Consider the following 17,251-nt stretch of genomic DNA (forward strand, 5'->3'; position numbering starts at 1 on the left):
GTCTACCTAGAACCACAGACCTGGAAGGGACCTCAGAAGTCCATCCCTGCCTCCACATCCCCATGTTGGTCTTCTACTCACAGAACTCACTACTCCATGAGCTGGTTTGAGACTGGCTCTGCGTAGACTCTGTGATGGGGGATGGGGAGAAGATCAGCTGTGTTCCTCCCCTGCCCCTTCCCCTTAGGACTGGTAATAATTGTTGGGGAGCTTTGTCTTTACCCTGCCTCCCTGTAGCTTCTTCCCATTGTCCCTCCTTTGGATCACCAAGCCAAGCAGAAAAGGCGTAACCACCTTGCACTCAACCACAGCACAAGAACTGGGGATATGAAATGAAGATGCTAACAATATGACGGACTTGCCTATCTCCCAGAAATTCCAGAAGGCCTGAGAAGAGACACATATGAGAGCTCCGAATACCCCAGGACACGTTAAAATGTAAGCTATGGACATTATTTGGACCAGCTGCTGTGTGGCACTCATGTGACATTGACCAGGTCAGGCTCCTTGTGGCTGTGAGTACCTGCCATAAGGCACCAACCCTTATAAGCTAACATATCAAGAAAGGCATATGGGCAGTGACCTGTGTCTGTAACATTGAGCGTTTCTCCAACAGGAACTTTCCAGCACAATGAGATCGGACAGCCCCCTGGGCTTCATTTGTACAGAGTCCTTCATGGACTGACCGTGCCATCTCTGGGCGAGTCCTGTCGCCTGAGGACGGCGTGCTCCTGTTGAGAGCATCCCTTTGATTGAATGAGGTTGACTCAAGATACCCTGTGAAAATGGCTTCAAGCAGGAGTTTCATTGCCCCACATTCTCTATGACATCCTTGCCTTGTGTCTGAAATGAGCGGTTCATGAAGCAAGAGAACTGGGGCATCTTCTCCTGTCTCCACGGCATTACCCTGGAAGGGCACCAGTTACCCGTGTTTAATGCAGAGAGCCGTATCTTCCAGGCACACCAGAGCGGCCCCTCCCAGAGGACCATCAGGCCGTGTCTCCTGCAGGGAGAGCTAAGTGCTGTTCGCCGTGTACTTGTCGGAATGAACTAAAAGGGCCTGTGAACGCCACTCGAGGGCTGAGTCCGCCTCGCCAACCCTGATGTGACTGGGGTCTCTAGGAATTACATGTGTCCAGAGCAAATGATTCTGACTTGGTCATCATCATTTATAGTGGCTGGGCCTGCAGATGCGGCCTATCCCTGGCAAGGAGCAAACCTCTGGGCTAGATGTCTGGCTCTTGAGGATTGAGCCAGTCATACGTGAACACACACGCACAGATGGAGAGAGACACCCTGGAAAATACAAATGCATTTAGCATGTGTGTGGGCTTCGAGGGATCCTTGTGTCGTGAGCCAGCCTAGGAGGGAAACCAGTCAGCCATTTATCTGTCTTGGCCAACATCGAAGTGTTACAAGTCAGGCAGTCAGTGCATTGATTCAGCTCCTTCTCCATGCTGGGAACACCAACCAAAGCCATGTAAAGGTTCTGTGGAACCAGGACAATCACAGGTATACCTTGCTTTGCACCAGAGGCTGGGTGGGGATTTTGGCATGTGTATCAATGCAAAATGCAGAGGTGCAGGGTGACAAGGAGAATGAAGGCTTGGACAGAGAGATCACTGGGGACTTGCATCCTGTACTAATGCATTTCTTGTGGGTCATTGGGCCTCTGAGTGTGCTGAACGCTGAGAAGACAAACGAGGGATCAGAAATGCTCAGGAGCTCCTGGCACTGCAGATACTAGAGCTGAGCCCTGAGGGAACCCAAGGAGGTGCTCTCTCTTCTCTGCTTCTTCTCCTCCTCCCTGAAGGACCAGGCCTTGGGCTCCTTTCCTGGATCTTCATCGAGATGGTGCCTGTGTCTCCTGCCCTGACCCTCTTCCCTCCTCCAGACTGTCTCATGTAGTGATCTCATTGGGTCCCATCAGCTCAATGATCATCTCTACACAGATGGTTCCCAGATTCCACTTCCCCAGGGTCTCCAGGCTCCCCTTACTCACCTTTTGGGTATCTGTCCAGAACAGAATTCATTGTCTTTTCCCCAAAACCAACCCCTATTCCCAACTTCTCCATTACTGTCAAAGGCAACACTCTCCTCCCTCAGCTCCTATACCTGCCCAGCAGCTCTCTCCTCTGACCCTGTCCCCACCCTGGTACAGACCCTCATCCCCTCACACCTAGACCATTGCTGGGGGGGGAGTCTGCTGCCTCCAGTCTTTCCCCACCCCAGTCCATCCTCCTTTCAGCCACCAAAGTGATCTAAAGCTCAGGTCTGACCATGTCATCCCCCTACTCAATAAACTCCAGTGGCCCCCTATGGCCTCCAGGATCAAACACAAAGTCTGCTTGGCATTTAAGATCCCTCCTACCTCTCCAGTCTCCTTCTATTTGGCTCCCCTGATCCAGCAGCAATGGCCTCCTGGCCATTCCTGACACAGCATAGACCATCTCGACTCTGTGCCTTCTCACCAGTTACTGTCCCTCCACTCACCTCTGCATCCTTCCTTCCCTGGACTCCTCCAAGACTCAGCTCTGATTCTGCCTTCTGAGAGGCCTTTCCTCTGAGATCCTCTGCCATGTACCCCCGTATGTATCTTGTACGAATATAGTTATGTTTGCATTGTCTTCCCCGTTAAAACGGAACCCCTCTGGGGCAGGGACTGTGTTTTTGCCTTCTTTGTATCCTGTGCTTAGCGCAGTGCCCGGCCTGTTGTAACCACTCAATAAATCAATGCTCATTTACTGACAGCTGACCATGCTGAAGAGGTGGTGCATTCCAGGCACCAGGGACAGTCCTTGGCAAGGCACTAAGTTGGCAGATGGAGTACCATGCTTGGGGAGTGGGCCAAATGCATAAATGTGTGGCTGTGTCTCTAAAACCCCCAGAGTTTCCCCCAAGGCCTGTTCTGAAGGTGGGGAGGGGCTGTGTTGCCCACCTTCTGGCTGACTCTTCAGGTAAATGCTCTCTCCTACCGCACGGAGCTGACATGCTTCTTCTCATCGTCGGCATGTTTGTCTTCAGATTCCATTGCCAATTAATTGGCCTTCTTCCCCTTCCCAGCACCCAGCAATGATGCTGGTTCTGAATGGCCCTCACAGATGCCTGTGCACAATCCCACCACACAAGGATGTAATTAAATCCTTTGAACAGCACTTTGGGATCCTTGATTATGTAGAAAAACTCCATAGAAATGTAAGCTGTTGTCTACAGCTGGTTTACCCCGTGGTTTCTATCAGTGTTCCCTGTACTGTGAAAATTACCTTCCAGGAAAGCAAATGGGGAAATTGGCCCCAGGCAGCTCCAAGCTCCCTGGGGTAGGCCGCCCACCTCTGCTTTCACCAGGCCACTGGACCAGCCTCAGCCAGCCACAGAAAGGAGTGTGGCCAGGTCAGTGGCTTCCTGCCACCCTCCCATGGATGCATATCCAGGCCCCCATTAATCCCTCATTTTTTCTCTCTGCAGGAGTTGCCACAGCATGACTAGTCTGTTCAGTAACACCGTGTCGCCTATTAAGGATGGAACATCCTCTCTTCCCAGAAGGCCCAGCTCCCTTACCAAGCCCCCACTCCGGGCTCTGTATGACCTGCTCATAGCACCCATGGAAGGGGTAAGTGGCTGCATCACTGCCCACTGAGGCGGGGAGGGAGGCAGCAGCCTCCCGCCCATCACGTAGTCAAGAAATATTGACTCCCTGAGAAAACCAAATTTTTCCACAGTGCATCAATCTCTGTCTCTCTCTGTCTCATTCTGTGTGTCTCTCTGTCTCTCCCCTTCCTCCCTCCATCTCTCCCTCTTTCCTCTCTGTCCTTTTCCCTCCATCTTCTTTTCCTGCCCTGTTCCCCCCCCACCCCTCCACACTGACCTTCCCACTAATATCAATGTTTGAAAGCCCAAGCACAGGATAGAGAAGATATTGACTGGGTATGTATGTGACCATTCAAATACCAGCTATTCAGTGGTCATTGGAAAAGCCTAAGGAAAAGAAGTATACCATTTCTATGGGGCATCTTTGTGAGCCATGGGTCTCAGAAATGGTCAGTCCCTCATAGCATTGGCCTCAGACTCTGCTGTGAAAAGGGTCACAGGAGAAACCAGAGCCTGCGCGTGTGTGTGTGTATGACTGTGTGTGCATGTGTGTGCATGTGTCTATATGTGTGTGACAGTGTGTATGTGCATGCGTGTGTGTGTGCACGCACGTGTGTGTGTGTGTGTGTGTGTGTGTGTGTTCATGTGAGACCCTTCAGAACCTCCCTTAGCCTATCTCTCTTCCACCAGGGTTTAGCGCTCTCCGGTGACTGTGAGTCTCAGACAAGGGGGCCCGTATTTCCATGCCTCTCTCTCTCTGACACTTTCTGACTCCCACCTTTGGTGAATGCCCTCATGGAGGGGCCCTTTCACCTGGGACTCCCCCTGAGAGACTGAGAGTCCCTTCTCTTAGGTTGTACGCACTTCCCCTGGCCTTGACAACGGCTTTTCAGCACAGTCACCACCACCTTCCTAGGTGGGTGCCACCCGAGGGCCCGTGGGTCCTTGTAAACCAAGCCTGTTTGTAGCTGGGGCTCAGAAGGCAGCTGTCGTAGCAGCAGATGAATGTTAAGCTCTCCAGAGGGGAATGGATTCCTGTCTGCCTGAATGCCGGGTTTGATGTGCTGACACGAGCAGACAGGTAAGAGCTTCCCCACTGGCGGTTCTCAGATTTGTCCTGCAGATGTGACAAGGGGTCCCCCAGGAGGCCTGTCCCAGTCAGGGGGAGAGCATCCTCCCATTTTCCCAAGGTCTCTTCAGGACTTCCATTCTTTTGTTCTCCCTACACTTAACAATTAGCTCGTGGTCTCTGCTTTTTCCGAATTACAAAACACACAGTGTTGGAGCCCGAATGGACTTTAAGGATCCAGATGAGGTAGTTTGGAATAATGGAAGACCTGGGTTCGAATCCTCTCTCTGCTCCTTGCTTCCTATATGCTCTCTTCTCCTCTCTCAGCAGCGGTCTCTTCCTTTATAAAATGAAGGGGATTGGGTCGATGACCTCGAAGGCCCCTGCAGGATTCTATGGAAATGAGGCTGAGAGAAGTGGGGGGATCTGCCCAAAGTCACCCAGTGAGTTCACAGCAAAGCCTGGAAGTCCAGTGTGCTGACCCCTCATCCAGTCTCTCATTCCATCTTCTACCCCACAAGTCTTTCTGACTCCCAGAAATGGATCTGCCACCTTAGCCCGTCTCCCTTACAGAGAACAGAAGTGATTCCTCAGTGGCCAGTAGAATTCTCTACAGCAACTGCCCCCCCCTTCTCATTGGTATTCCCTTCCATGTCCTCCTCATAATAAGGTGACCAGGATGGCAGAAAGCTCTCCAAGTAAAAGATGCCATCATAACTTATCCTGATTTATGTTCCATACTGCCTTGAGAGAAATAGAAATCAGAACTGTCGAGAGGATTTCTCGAGTTTTCTTTATTGCCATCCACCATCGAGAAAGGGTTCAGTGAATTACTGCTCGCACTGTCCTCCCCCTCCCCAAAGGACTCTGCCCCCACAGCACAGCAGCTCTGAGTGCTCCACAGTGCCCTTACCCTGGATCCCTGCTTTCCAACCTCGCCATCCCAAGGCCAGTTACCCTGGCTGCTCCACATGGGTTTCCCCAAACAGCTTCCTTGGTTGTTGCTGAGGGGGTGCCATGTGAGGGAGGAGCAGCAGCCTTATCTCTGCCCCTTTTCCCTGGTAGCTGAGGAGGGACCTGTTGAGGCAATGCAGTGGCTGTTGATTTGCTGCTCATTAGAATGAAATGGCTGTCAAGAGTGTGGCGTGATTGGCTCGGATGGGCTCTCTGGTGACCCAAACCATGGTGCGTTGAAAACTACCAAAAAGAAGGTGGCCTTTTGGCATCAGAAAGGAGAGGCCCTGAGGAGGAAGTCACAGAATTAACATTTTAAAGCTGGAAGGGCCCCCCACACTTCCAGAGGAGGAAAGGTAGAGAGGCTTGTCTTCAGTCCAGCAGCCCCTTCTTGGTAGAGCCCACGCCTTCGGGGGAGTTCAGAAAACCTATAAAAGACCCTGAGCTGGAGACATCTGAATGGATACAGCAAAGCTGCCTCAGCTCGGGCTGTGGTCGCAGAGCTGGAACAAGGTTGGTAAATGCGGGGGCAAGTCTGGACCCAGAGCAGGCTGCTGTGCCAAGGCCCAGCCGCTGGTGAAGAGCAATTCTAGCCCTACAGAGACGTGGTGGTTCTAAGCTGATATTTAAGGCAGTAAGAGAGCTTTATGAGATGAGGGCTGTGTTTGGGGAGCACTTTCCTCCCTCCAGACCTTCCCCGGTGACTCAAAGAGTAACATGTACTAAGGGTAAGTGGTAGCTCCTATCTCAAAATCTAGCTGTTCCTGCAAGAAGGTTAGAAGGGTATGGAATCGTGGAACCACAGGGACTTACACGAGTTAGAACAATGTTCGAAACAACATCATTTGAGTTGGCCTAATGAAAGGAGAGGAGCTAGTGTCTGGCTTGGTCTGATAGAGTCACTCTCGGAAGCTACAATCAGAAAGTCTTGGGTAATTCCAAGGACCTCGCTATCAGGCAAATGAGGGTGTTGCCACACTCCTGGACATCCTCATTCACACTTCACTTGTGCCATGAGGCCCTTGGCGAGACTATGTATTTTTAGCGCTTGTTTGGAGTATATCTGTGGGTCTAAGTACTTTTCAGTTCTTTCATTCACCAAGCGTTTCTCAAACACCACTTCATGTGTGCCCTGGGGACATAAAAGCAGGTCCCTGCCCTCAGAGAGTTTACAGACAGTCTGGCAAGCTCTGCTTTGGATCAGGTCCCTGACCAACATGAGAGCCACCCCTGGGTAACTGAGAGACGTGGGAAAGTGTTATTCAGTCAAGGTCATTCAGATTGAGAAGTTCCTCATTTGGCCAGCTGTTAAGCATGCCAGCAACCCGAGGGACCCCCTCCTTCTTGGATAAGACCTTTTGGAAGTGAGCCTTGGTTCATTAAAGCCTCTCTCCTCAGCCCCCCCTCTTAGAATGAAAGAAGCCTTTGGTTCTGTCATTTCTTGCCTGAGGATCAGTCAGGGTTAGGTGCTGCCCACTGGGAGGAAAGAGTAGTTTGAACCCAGTGGGGAGGTGGAGAGCCCCAGAGGAGAGCCCCAGGCATTCTGTCTGGGAAGCCCCTCACCACTGGTTCAGCCTGTGACAGCTGAGGCAGCCACTTGTCATTTTCCTCTCATCCCATTAAAAACATACCAGGACAGAGCACAAAGCCCCCACTGACCGCTTGTCAGGGACCCCAAGGACGACCCTTAACCCTTTGGGGCCTCCTTGCCTTGGCCCCTGGCAGTGAAACAAAGAGGATCAGAGTCTCTGGAGTCACCCAGGATTCGAGATTCCTTGAGGCAGCGGTCGGTGAGTGTGTGGCCACAAGAGGGCAGCACGGCCCCGCCTCACTGCCAGCTTCCCCCTTTCCGTGGGGCTCAGAATGATGTAAACAAGTGTTGCTGCCTGGCCCCATCTTGGCTGCTGAGGGAGAATGGGAGGAGTGGCCTGCATGGTCTGACCTCAGGCACCATTTCACCACTGGACGACTCTTTGCTGTGGCTTTGGCCCTGAACCCCACAATGTCCTTTGCTGTCAGGCCAGCAGCAGCACTCGGGGGAACTGTGACCATCCCCCTTGGCTAGAAATCCCATCAGAGGTTGCTCATACACCAAGGAGCCAATGCCACTCCCAAGAGACCTGCAGGGCACCCTTCAGGCCTAGGGCATCCTGCCTCAGGGCTCAGATCACAGATGGGATCTGCAGTAACAGGAGACTCCCCATTATTACGGGGACATCCTTGGGTCAAATCCTCATGAGTCCCTGCACAACCAAGCCAGAGCTGGGAGGGAGTTTCTAGACCATCCTAGGGATCAGGGAGGGGAGTGACTTCTCCAAGGTCACACCAGTGGGTGGAGTCAGTGATGGGAATTGAACCCCTGGCTCCAGGGCCAGGCTCTTTGCACTACACAGCGGCGTTTGTCCTCACCACAAATAGCTATGAAGAGTGAGAGACTGAAATCAGTCTCTTGTTCTCTGGTACTACTAGCATTTCCATCATGTGAATGTTCCCATCTCGGTGTCAGAGAATGTCAGAGTACCTTCCCAGAGGAAACGCCCTCTATGCCATGCCTAACAAGTGTCCTTCTAGCTGATTCCTGAGTACCTCTAGTGATGGGGAGGGCTGCTAGGTGGCCCAGTGGATAGAGCACCAGGCCTGGAGTCAGGAAGAGGCATTTTCCTGAGTTCAAATCCATCCTCAGACACCTATTAGCAGTGTGATGCTGGGCAAGTCACTTAACCTCCAGAGGTTCTTAACACCTCATTAACTCCTTTGAATCCTGATGCCAACATGTCCATGAGGTTGGGGGAGTGGCTTCCAACCTGTGTATCCAGAGACCCTCGGTGCTTCTCCTCGGGTCTTATCTAGACCACAGCCTCGGCTTAGGCAGGGACCTCGTCTCTATCAGATGATGCATGGTTAGGGCTCCGGGGCGGGTGGCGGGGGCCTTGGGCTGGGTCTCAGACACACAGACTGCCTTGCTGTATTTGGGAACAGTCGTCATTCTGATCCGTTCTTAGTGAGGGAAGTTATGGCAATGAGCCAGTCTCCTCCTAAATGGAATTTAAAAGAGGGGCAGTGATGAACATAGCAATTTTGTGTGTTTTTTGAAAGAGATTAAAGCATTTGGAGAGAGACGGGCCATTTTTGTCCATGCAGAGATTAGACTCTGGATCCCAGAGTGCGACGGACCGTGTGGCACACGGCTTAGGGGGCTGCAAGGGTAAGAACTCAGTCACCAATGGGCCGTCTACTCTTTTTAATTGAGACCTCTCTAGTGATATTCAGATGAGGGCAGACACCATCCAAGAACTGCAGGCATTTCTAGAACTGCTTAGGAAGAGAAAAAATGAAAGCAATACCATGCAGGCTATCTATCTAGCACCAAAAGCAATGGTGAACCCTGAGAGGATGTTCACTGGTTTCCCCAAAAAGGAGCGAGCAGGCGAGTGGCCCTCTCAGCTGAGCCAGCCCCAGCAGGTGATTTTCACTCTCCCGTCTTGGGTGAATGGTTAACAAGAGGCCCATTTCCAACCTTACCCTTGGGATGACTCAGTGTCAACCAAAATGCAAAAAATGTCTTCTTTTTGCTCACCTTCCTCTTCCTTATTGGGCTATGAAGCATTTCACTTACCAGACTCATCAGACAGAACTCAGTGACAGGATGGAAGGTATAGCCACACCTCACAGGACAGCTCTGTCCCTGGGATGCCCAACCACTGATCACTGAATCATTTCCATAGGAAAATAAGGGGGAGCCTTGGTTAGTGTTGTGTGGACCAAACAACCTGAAGGACTGAGTTGTCACCCTCGTTTTGGCATCATAATGATGAAGCCCTGTTTGAGTCAGTTCCAGTTGGTGGTTTGTTTTTGTCTCTTGGCTTTTGTTGAGAAATGTAGGTTCTGTGAAATCTTACTTTCTGAGAAACTTTGCTTTTTTAAAATATTTTTTATTTTTTCCCAATTGTATGTCAAAACAATTTTCAACATTCTTTTTTTAAATTTTGAGTTCTAAATCTCTTCCTCCTTCCCTTGCCTCCCCCCTTCCTGAGATGGTAAGCAGCTTGATATAGTTTGATATAGTTTGATACATGTGCAATCATGCAAAACCTATTTCTATATTCGTCATGTTGTAAAACAAAACACAGACCAAGGAGAAACTTTACTATTAAGGTTCACCCAACTTGGAATCGCAGAGCATTGAGGCAAAAAGGGACCTTGAAAATCATCCAATCTGACTTACTTTGTTCTAAAAGAGGGAAGCGAGGGTCCGAGCACTTCGGTGACATGCCCAGGGCCACTTGGCACCAATGGCAGTGATGAAACCCAACCTTCGTTCTCTTTCCACTGTCCCACACCATCTTCTCCCACCCATTCAAAGTCATGCAAAGCAGGCAGTGCTTTGCCTATTAAAATGGGTTACCTAAGGCAAAGACCTGTTTAACCCAGGTCCAAATGACCAGAGAGCCCAAACACCAACATGGTTTGGTTTTCTGTCCATGTCTTTTGTGTCACCTAAAAAAAATTACATTGTGTTCAGTAGAGCTGTGGTGTTAAACTCACATAGAAATGATGGCCACTAATCCATACAGAAGGATCCCTGCGGGCCACAGAGCAACTTAGCTTTAAAATGTAATGTTATCTGTGTTTCATTGGATTTTTATTTCTTTTGTTAAATATTTCCCAATTCCATTTTAATCTGGTTTGGGCCGCACTTGAATCTGCAGCATGACACTGGCAATGATGACATTGTATTGTATTAGAATTGTTTGCAATTTGGTGTTTGATATATATGGTTTATATGACATTTCCCAGTTTATCAGAATATTCAGTTATTTATCTCCTCCCCCTCCCAACCATTTAGACAAATGGGAATTTACTGGAAAAGGTTTTGAAGTCTACTGGGAGAGTCAGAAGTAAGAGAAACTTAACACAGAATATTGTATGTGAAAACTGGAATAACAGAGAATGCCAGAGCAGGTACCGTAGACTAAAGGATGCCGCAGCTAGGAGGGCCTGGGATACATAAAATGAGGCATGGGAGAGACCCTAGAATGGAGGATGTACAATGCCAGAGACTGAAGGACCCTTTGAGATCTTCCAATTCAGCCTCTTTCGTTTTACATTTGAATAAACCAAGGCCCAGAGAGGAAAGGTGATTGTAATATCTCTGTAACTTTTACTGTCATCACAGTGGGTGTCGATATTGCTAATGCTGTCATCTGACTTTGCCCAGAACAGTCTTGAGGGTCAAAAGTGGGTCCATAGTTATAAAAATACAGGGGGTGGGGTTTTCTTCCTCCAAGATGTTTATACATACACTAGGAAGAAAAACAGTTCCCAAGCCCTCGTGGTACAGAAAAGGATAAATCACAGAGGCTGGTCTTCACTCTGCAGTGGAGAGAGCACTGGGCAGGGAGCCAGGAAGCCTGGGCACAAAGACCAGCGGCGTGACCTTGGGCAAGTCCCATGACCTAGTGAGAGTGACGGAATGAGGGAGCTAAATTAGCATTTCTCTGGCCTCCCTTCTCGCTCAGATGGTCTGTGGACAGTCTATCCCAGGACTCCTGAACATGATTGAAAGTCCTGCCCTCTTGGTGTGTGGTGTACTTATTCCCTTCCCAGTGTCCTGCTTCAAAAGAGCCAGTTCGGGGGCCTTTAGGGCTGACATCAATCTCTAATCTGGATATGTCCTTAGGACTTCATAGAGGAGCCAGGCCCTTTCCATGGCTTCTTTGCTAGCCCAGGCTTCGGGGGAGCAGGGAATGGCCTCCTCAGGGTGAGTCTCCTTGAAATGACTCTGAATAGCATCTTCCAGGTGATGTGTCATTGGGATAGAGATGTCACTTTCTTTTCATTTCCCAGTTCATATTGGATTAGAGCTGATCCTCCTTCTCTCCTGGAGGCGGTGCTCAGCAGACAATTGATAAGGGCTCCGTCTAGTCCAACCTAGTCAATCACTTTTCTCCCTGCCTTTGAGCGTGAGCTGTCAGTCGGATGGTTGACCCCCATTTCCTCATATTTGTATGCGTCAAAGAGCTGCCTTTATCATAACCGCCATTTTCATAGACATCCTAATAGTGCAGGTTTTGGAGGACTTAGCCTGTGGTAGACTCCTGAATAGGGTTTTAAGCTAGCCACTCCCAGTGTGGTACACACATTCTCAATTCTAAAAAGCTTAGGAAAAGGGGGGAAGGCTGTTTCATCTCCCAGGCCGAGCCTTAGAGTCCTTTGGATTGCTCCTCTTCTTAGCCCTTCTCACCAAACATGCGCCAGATCCTGTCACCTCTGCCTTTGCCACGTTTCTCAGTTTTGTCTGTCTCCATTTCCACTCCTATGACCCACTTCTAGGGGATGTGGATTACTGCAGTCACCTTCTAGTTTCTCTTCCTACCTTTTGCTTGGCCTCCCCATTAACTTTCCATCCTGCGTACCTCTGACAAAGTTACAATGGCTCCCCATCACCCATAGCAGGAAGGCAGTCTTCCTCTGCCTGGCCTTCATGACCCTCCATAATCTGGCCCCGTCTGAGCAGTCCAGACTGAGTTCCCACTCCTTCCAGGCATAAGACTCTGGATCCATTTACTGTCTGCCCCCCCCCCGCCCACACACACACACTGCTCACTCTGGCCTCTCTGCTTTTGGTCACACTCTTTCCCCCTCCTTCCACCTCTGTTCCTTGTGTCCTGTCTCTTTCTAGCATGAGACTTTGGGCATAGGTCCAAGGGCTGCCCATGTTTGATTCTCTTGTTGTATTTGTTCTCTGGTTCAGCCTTTGACCCAGTCCTGGTCCTGCAATGCAATAGCCTCCTGTTCATTAAGAGCTTCTTCACCCAGGGTCATCTTGTTTTCCCATCTGGACTATAAGCTTCTTGTGAGCAAAGATCATTCTTATTGCCCCTTATATCCTCCCTCCCTGGCACATAAGTGCTCAATAAATGCTACTGATTGATAATTTCCAAAAGCCATGGATATGCCCATGAAGGACGATGAGTGGTCTCATGTAAGGGAGCCAGGCAGATCCAGTCCAGTTGGAGTGTGTTAGGTTTGACTCAATGTGGCTTAGTGTGACCTAGGAGCTAGTCATCAGACAAGATTCACAAACTACTCTCGAATAATAATGTGTCTTCAAACTCTGGGGCTGGTAATAAGGTTTTGTGGGAAAAGTCTTACAGAGATGACACTTTACCCAGGAGTATTTTTTCTGAAATAGATCTCGACCTCAGGACACCGTGGAAAGGAGAGTTTTAGCTCACCACCCTTTATGCATTTGCTAAATGTGACCTTATTTGTCACTTTATCTCTGAAAATGATAAGCCCATATGAAGCTAACAGGTTCCAGGATGATCTTGGGTCTTAGAGCGGGTAGGGCAGAACTGCTGGGGAAGCAAGGGAGCTCTGGTTGAGACCGGGAGCCAGCATCTGGTTCAGGCGGCTGCTTGTGCCTTGGTGTTGTTTTTGTCCATGGCAGGTAGCCCAGAATTCCCATTCAGAGACTGCCGACAAGAGGACCTGCACCAAGTAGCATTTTCTCCACGTTGCAGCTGCCCAACCCTGTCCCCGAGGCCTGGGGCTGATCCTCCCATTCACCCTCCTTCTCATCCATGACTCTTGGGCTGTGCTTGGGTCTTTCCAAAACATTTCCCCATCCATCATGTCATTGGATCCCTGTGAGAAAAGCAGAGCGAGTGATCATAAGATCATGTGTGTTAGAGCTGGAATCACCTCACCCAAGCCTGTCTCTATAGAAGGTGCTGAGGTACAGAGAGGGTAAGTTGCAGAAATGGCAAGAAGTGGGGTAGAGATATGGTCCCATGTCCTCTTCTGTCTTTTCACAGATCTTGGAATTACAAAGAAGGGAATGCTTTATCCAGGCTCACATTTGGCTGAACCTAGAACTCAAGTTCCTTGACCCTCACTACACATCTTTTCTGGATAATGCTGTCTCTGTAGCATCCTGAAGGCCAGAAATTCATCCCCGCAGATGGCGCTGGGGAGCCATGGCACACAAAAGTTACCGCCAAAGTCTTTGCCTCCTGGTTTTCTTCGAACAAATTCATTTGTTCTAAACTCATCCTCAAAAATAGCTCTTGAAGGCATGCAAGATGCAAATTAGCCTAATAATTTTATTTATGTCTCCCTTGCATGCAGAAAGAATAGGAGAAAAAAGTCAAACTGTAGGGGGTTCCATAGAGCCAGCAAATTCTGCCAGGCACGTGTCACTCTGACTTAGCTAAGATGGTGTTGCCCTCAGCCAAATTCCCAGAGCAGGAAGTCAAATGGAAGAGAGAGACAAATTTCACCCCGCTCTGGAAAGCAGCAGTCCCCTGGTGGGACCTTGGGCTCTGCAGAGGGAGGAGAGATGGAGCACCCAGCAGCCTGGGGCCAGCAGGCACTTGTAACCAATCTGTCAGGATAGAGCGGCCGCCTTCACACACAGAGGGACAGGTGGCGCCCAAGGCAGCCGCGTGTCAGAGTGATGGGTGGGCAGGCGGGCACCCACTGGAGAAGCTCCGGGGTCTAGAGAGCCACGGGGAGGCAGGGAAGTGCATGGGGTCACCGACTCTGCCTCCTCGAAGACTAGAGCATCTCTTTCCTTGATCTGCCTCTGGCCCAACTATATTTCAGAAGGCGAGCCAGTGTTTTGGTCTCCTTGTGGCCGAGAGGCCCGAGTGACAGCTGGCTCAGCCTTCTATCCCCGTGGGGGCTGCTTCCCAAGATGCTGGCGCCTCTTGGAATTGTGGCCACATCCTTGCTCTCATTCTCCTTTTGTCCTGAGACTTCTTTTGGATTGAATGCCATTTTTCCAAATCTTGCTTGCTTTTCTTCGATCAATACTCTCGGGCCTGGGTAAGCGGGGCTTTTTGAAAGAAATCTCCCCTTCTTTAGAAAACTTAAGGTAGTGGGTATCCCAGGCAGGGTGAGAATGGCGCAAGCTTTCTCTTCACTTTTATCTCCAAGCTACCTTCCTCTGAAGAGCTCAGAGTGCTTTACATAACATTAATAAATTAAGTCCCATAACACCCCTGGGAGATGGGCTAAACAGCCGCTTAAAAAAATACCACAAAAGCAGAGGAGAAACACATTCCTCAGAGGATTAGAAGGGACCTGGGAAGGTCATGAAAGGTTAGAGAGTCGGTCTGTGCCCTTCACTTCTCTCTCCCCACCCCCACCTCCTTCCGCACAAGGCAGCCTTCTCTTCTTTGGAAGAATTTGTCATCATTGTCCCCACCGCCTTTCCTCATAATTCTTCCTCTTCTCTCCACGGCCTTCTTGAGTTGGGGAGCACCAAGCCAGGCTTCATATCCCAGGACAGATTGGACTTAGCATAAGGAGAAGATTGCCTCATGGTCCCCCAAGTCTAAATTCTGCACAGAGCACAGGGGGAGGCAAACTGTGTGCCCACTATGACCTTCAGGTCTTTTTCAGTTCCTATCTCGTAAAAGTACAATTTCTTTGTCTACCCCAAGACTGCTCTACCTGTGCCCTGTGCCCCGTGCCCCGTACCCTGTTAGGACTTTTGTGGTAGTGCTTTGGCCCCAGCTCGGTATCAGGCACTGGCTAAACGAGTGTTTTCAGTCTCTCATCCCCCGAGCAGAACATACTAAGCCCAAACCCCATCCTCATAGACCGCTTTTTGCACATGTCTGTCTGGGCCAGTGCTGATCCATGGATCACTCTCCTGGTTCTGGTCATTCACTAATAGATTTGTTTTAGTCCAGATGTGTGTGGCCATTTGAAAGCTTCCGGGCAGAGATATAATGTGCATCTGTGGGAGCACCTGATTCAGTCCCGTGCCTGTCTTCTCCTCCCTAGGGCCTGATGCACTCCAGTGGGCCTGTGGGGCGCCATCGACAGCTGGTCCTGGTGCTGGAAGGAGAGCTATACCTTATTCCATTTGCCCTCCTGAAAGGGAGCGCCTCCAACGAGTATCTGTACGAGCGTTTCACCCTCATCGCAGTGCCCTCCATCCGGGCCCTGAGCCCCACCTCCAAGGTAGGCCTCAGCACCTTCTGCCAGGCACTTTGGCCTGCTCCCTTGTGCTCCTAGGAACTGGACAGAGCTGAGTTATCAGTAGATAAGATGCTACCACCTTCCTGGTCTGCTTTAAGTGTGGACCTGCCTGGAGGCCAGAGGATGGACCGCAGGACTCCTCACAGCTCCTTCAGTTCAAGCCTCCCTGGTCCCTCTTCTTCTGACCTTTGAGGGCTCCTTGGTGGTCATTTCTAGGGATTGCTGGCCTCCGACTGGCATCATCCCACAGGACCCAGAGGTTTCAGGCTGGACTGAAAACCCCAGGGAAGCAATTGCTCCGTTTTTATCCACAGAAATCCAGCTGGTTTTTAGATTCCACAAACAATGTGCTCAGAACCTTCTCGGGAGCCTGTCCACGTCTGTTGGATGCCTCTTGTACATAGAGGCGTCATGCTTATTTTTGTGGCAACCAATGTGATTGCAGAGAACAGACCAGGGCCTAAAATGAAAGGAGGAGCAACAATCAGCTTCCAAGGAGCAGACCCTAAGGTCTCAATGTTGCAACAATTCGGCTAGCAGCTGCTCTGGGGGTGAAAAATGAACACAAGCCCAAAAACAGGAGTGCTGCAAGCCCAGGTTCTTTTGATCTGCTTTACTAAGGAAAGCAATGTTAAGGGGTTATATTAGGAAGGCAGAATTTATGATTTCAAAGAGAATCTCATATGTGCCTAAAAGGTCCGGATCCGCAGGATATAAGGAATTCTCTAGGCAGAAGGCAGATTACTCCACAGTAACAAGCCCACAAACTAGCGTCCCCATTTTGATATTTTCATCAAAAGCTTCCAGGCCCAATAAGTCCGCCTCACAAGGGTAACCAGGAGGCCACAGAGAAGTGAGATAGTATAAGGCAAAATCGTATACATGCTTCCCCTCTACGGTAAGAAGATTACCCACTAGCCTCTAGTCAGCTCTGCTACCGGCAGCTCAGCTTCGGCTGTAGGCGTCTCTGGCTCCAACCGGAAAAGGAAGAGAGGATCTTCAAGCTGTCCTCTCCCCTCTTATAGAGTTTTTGACATCATCAAGTGCCGCCTGAACGACCAGGGCCGATTGGTTCTTGACTTGGCCCCTCCCCCTAGCGTAGACCAGGTTAACACACCTCCCCTCAGCCAGCCCCATGACTCATCACACAGGAAGTTCTCTGATTCCTGGCATGGTTGCTGGGCTTCCTGCCCCGGAAGAGCAAGCCCTAGTGTCCAGGGAAGCTCAATGAGGTAAGCTGAGTCATTCAAAGAAAACAAAGTCCATTCTGGTTACAGGGGTTAACAATCTTACTTTAATCCAACATACAAATATCATTCACTCAGCTCAGGGGAAAAGCCAGCACCCTGAGCTTCAGAGCAAATACAAACAGATTATAAACATCAAAGGACAGACCTTGTCTGATTCAAATTGCAATGCAGAGTTACCAGGGTTTAACAAAAGCCGAACATCTGGGTTTACAAGCTGGGGGGGTCTTAACTACAGCTTCCCAGAGCCTCCACATCAGCACATGGCCAAGAGTGAGAACCCTAAGCAAATAGCTCTGTTCTCTCTTTTTATGCACTCTTTAGCTGTCATCAAACATCACCTGAGCGACCAGAACTTAGGCTTCTACTATTGGCTCTGGTCTTAGCAACTCCCCTT

At 50.0% G+C, this 17,251-nt stretch overlaps 1 protein-coding gene across 1 annotated transcript in view; it reads left to right on the top strand.

Annotated features, from left to right (window-relative positions):
- Positions 1-17,251, top strand: part of TTC28 (tetratricopeptide repeat domain 28) — a 330,631-nt gene that overhangs the window by 289,269 nt on the left and 24,111 nt on the right. Inside the window, exons 13-14 of the mRNA XM_036760398.1 lie at positions 3,466-3,610; positions 15,410-15,589. Coding sequence (XP_036616293.1) covers positions 3,466-3,610; positions 15,410-15,589 — 325 coding nt within the window. The remainder of the gene's footprint in view (positions 1-3,465; positions 3,611-15,409; positions 15,590-17,251) is intronic.

The sequence above is a fragment of the Trichosurus vulpecula genome, chromosome 1, assembly GCF_011100635.1.
Source record: "Trichosurus vulpecula isolate mTriVul1 chromosome 1, mTriVul1.pri, whole genome shotgun sequence".
NCBI lineage: Eukaryota > Metazoa > Chordata > Mammalia > Diprotodontia > Phalangeridae > Trichosurus > Trichosurus vulpecula.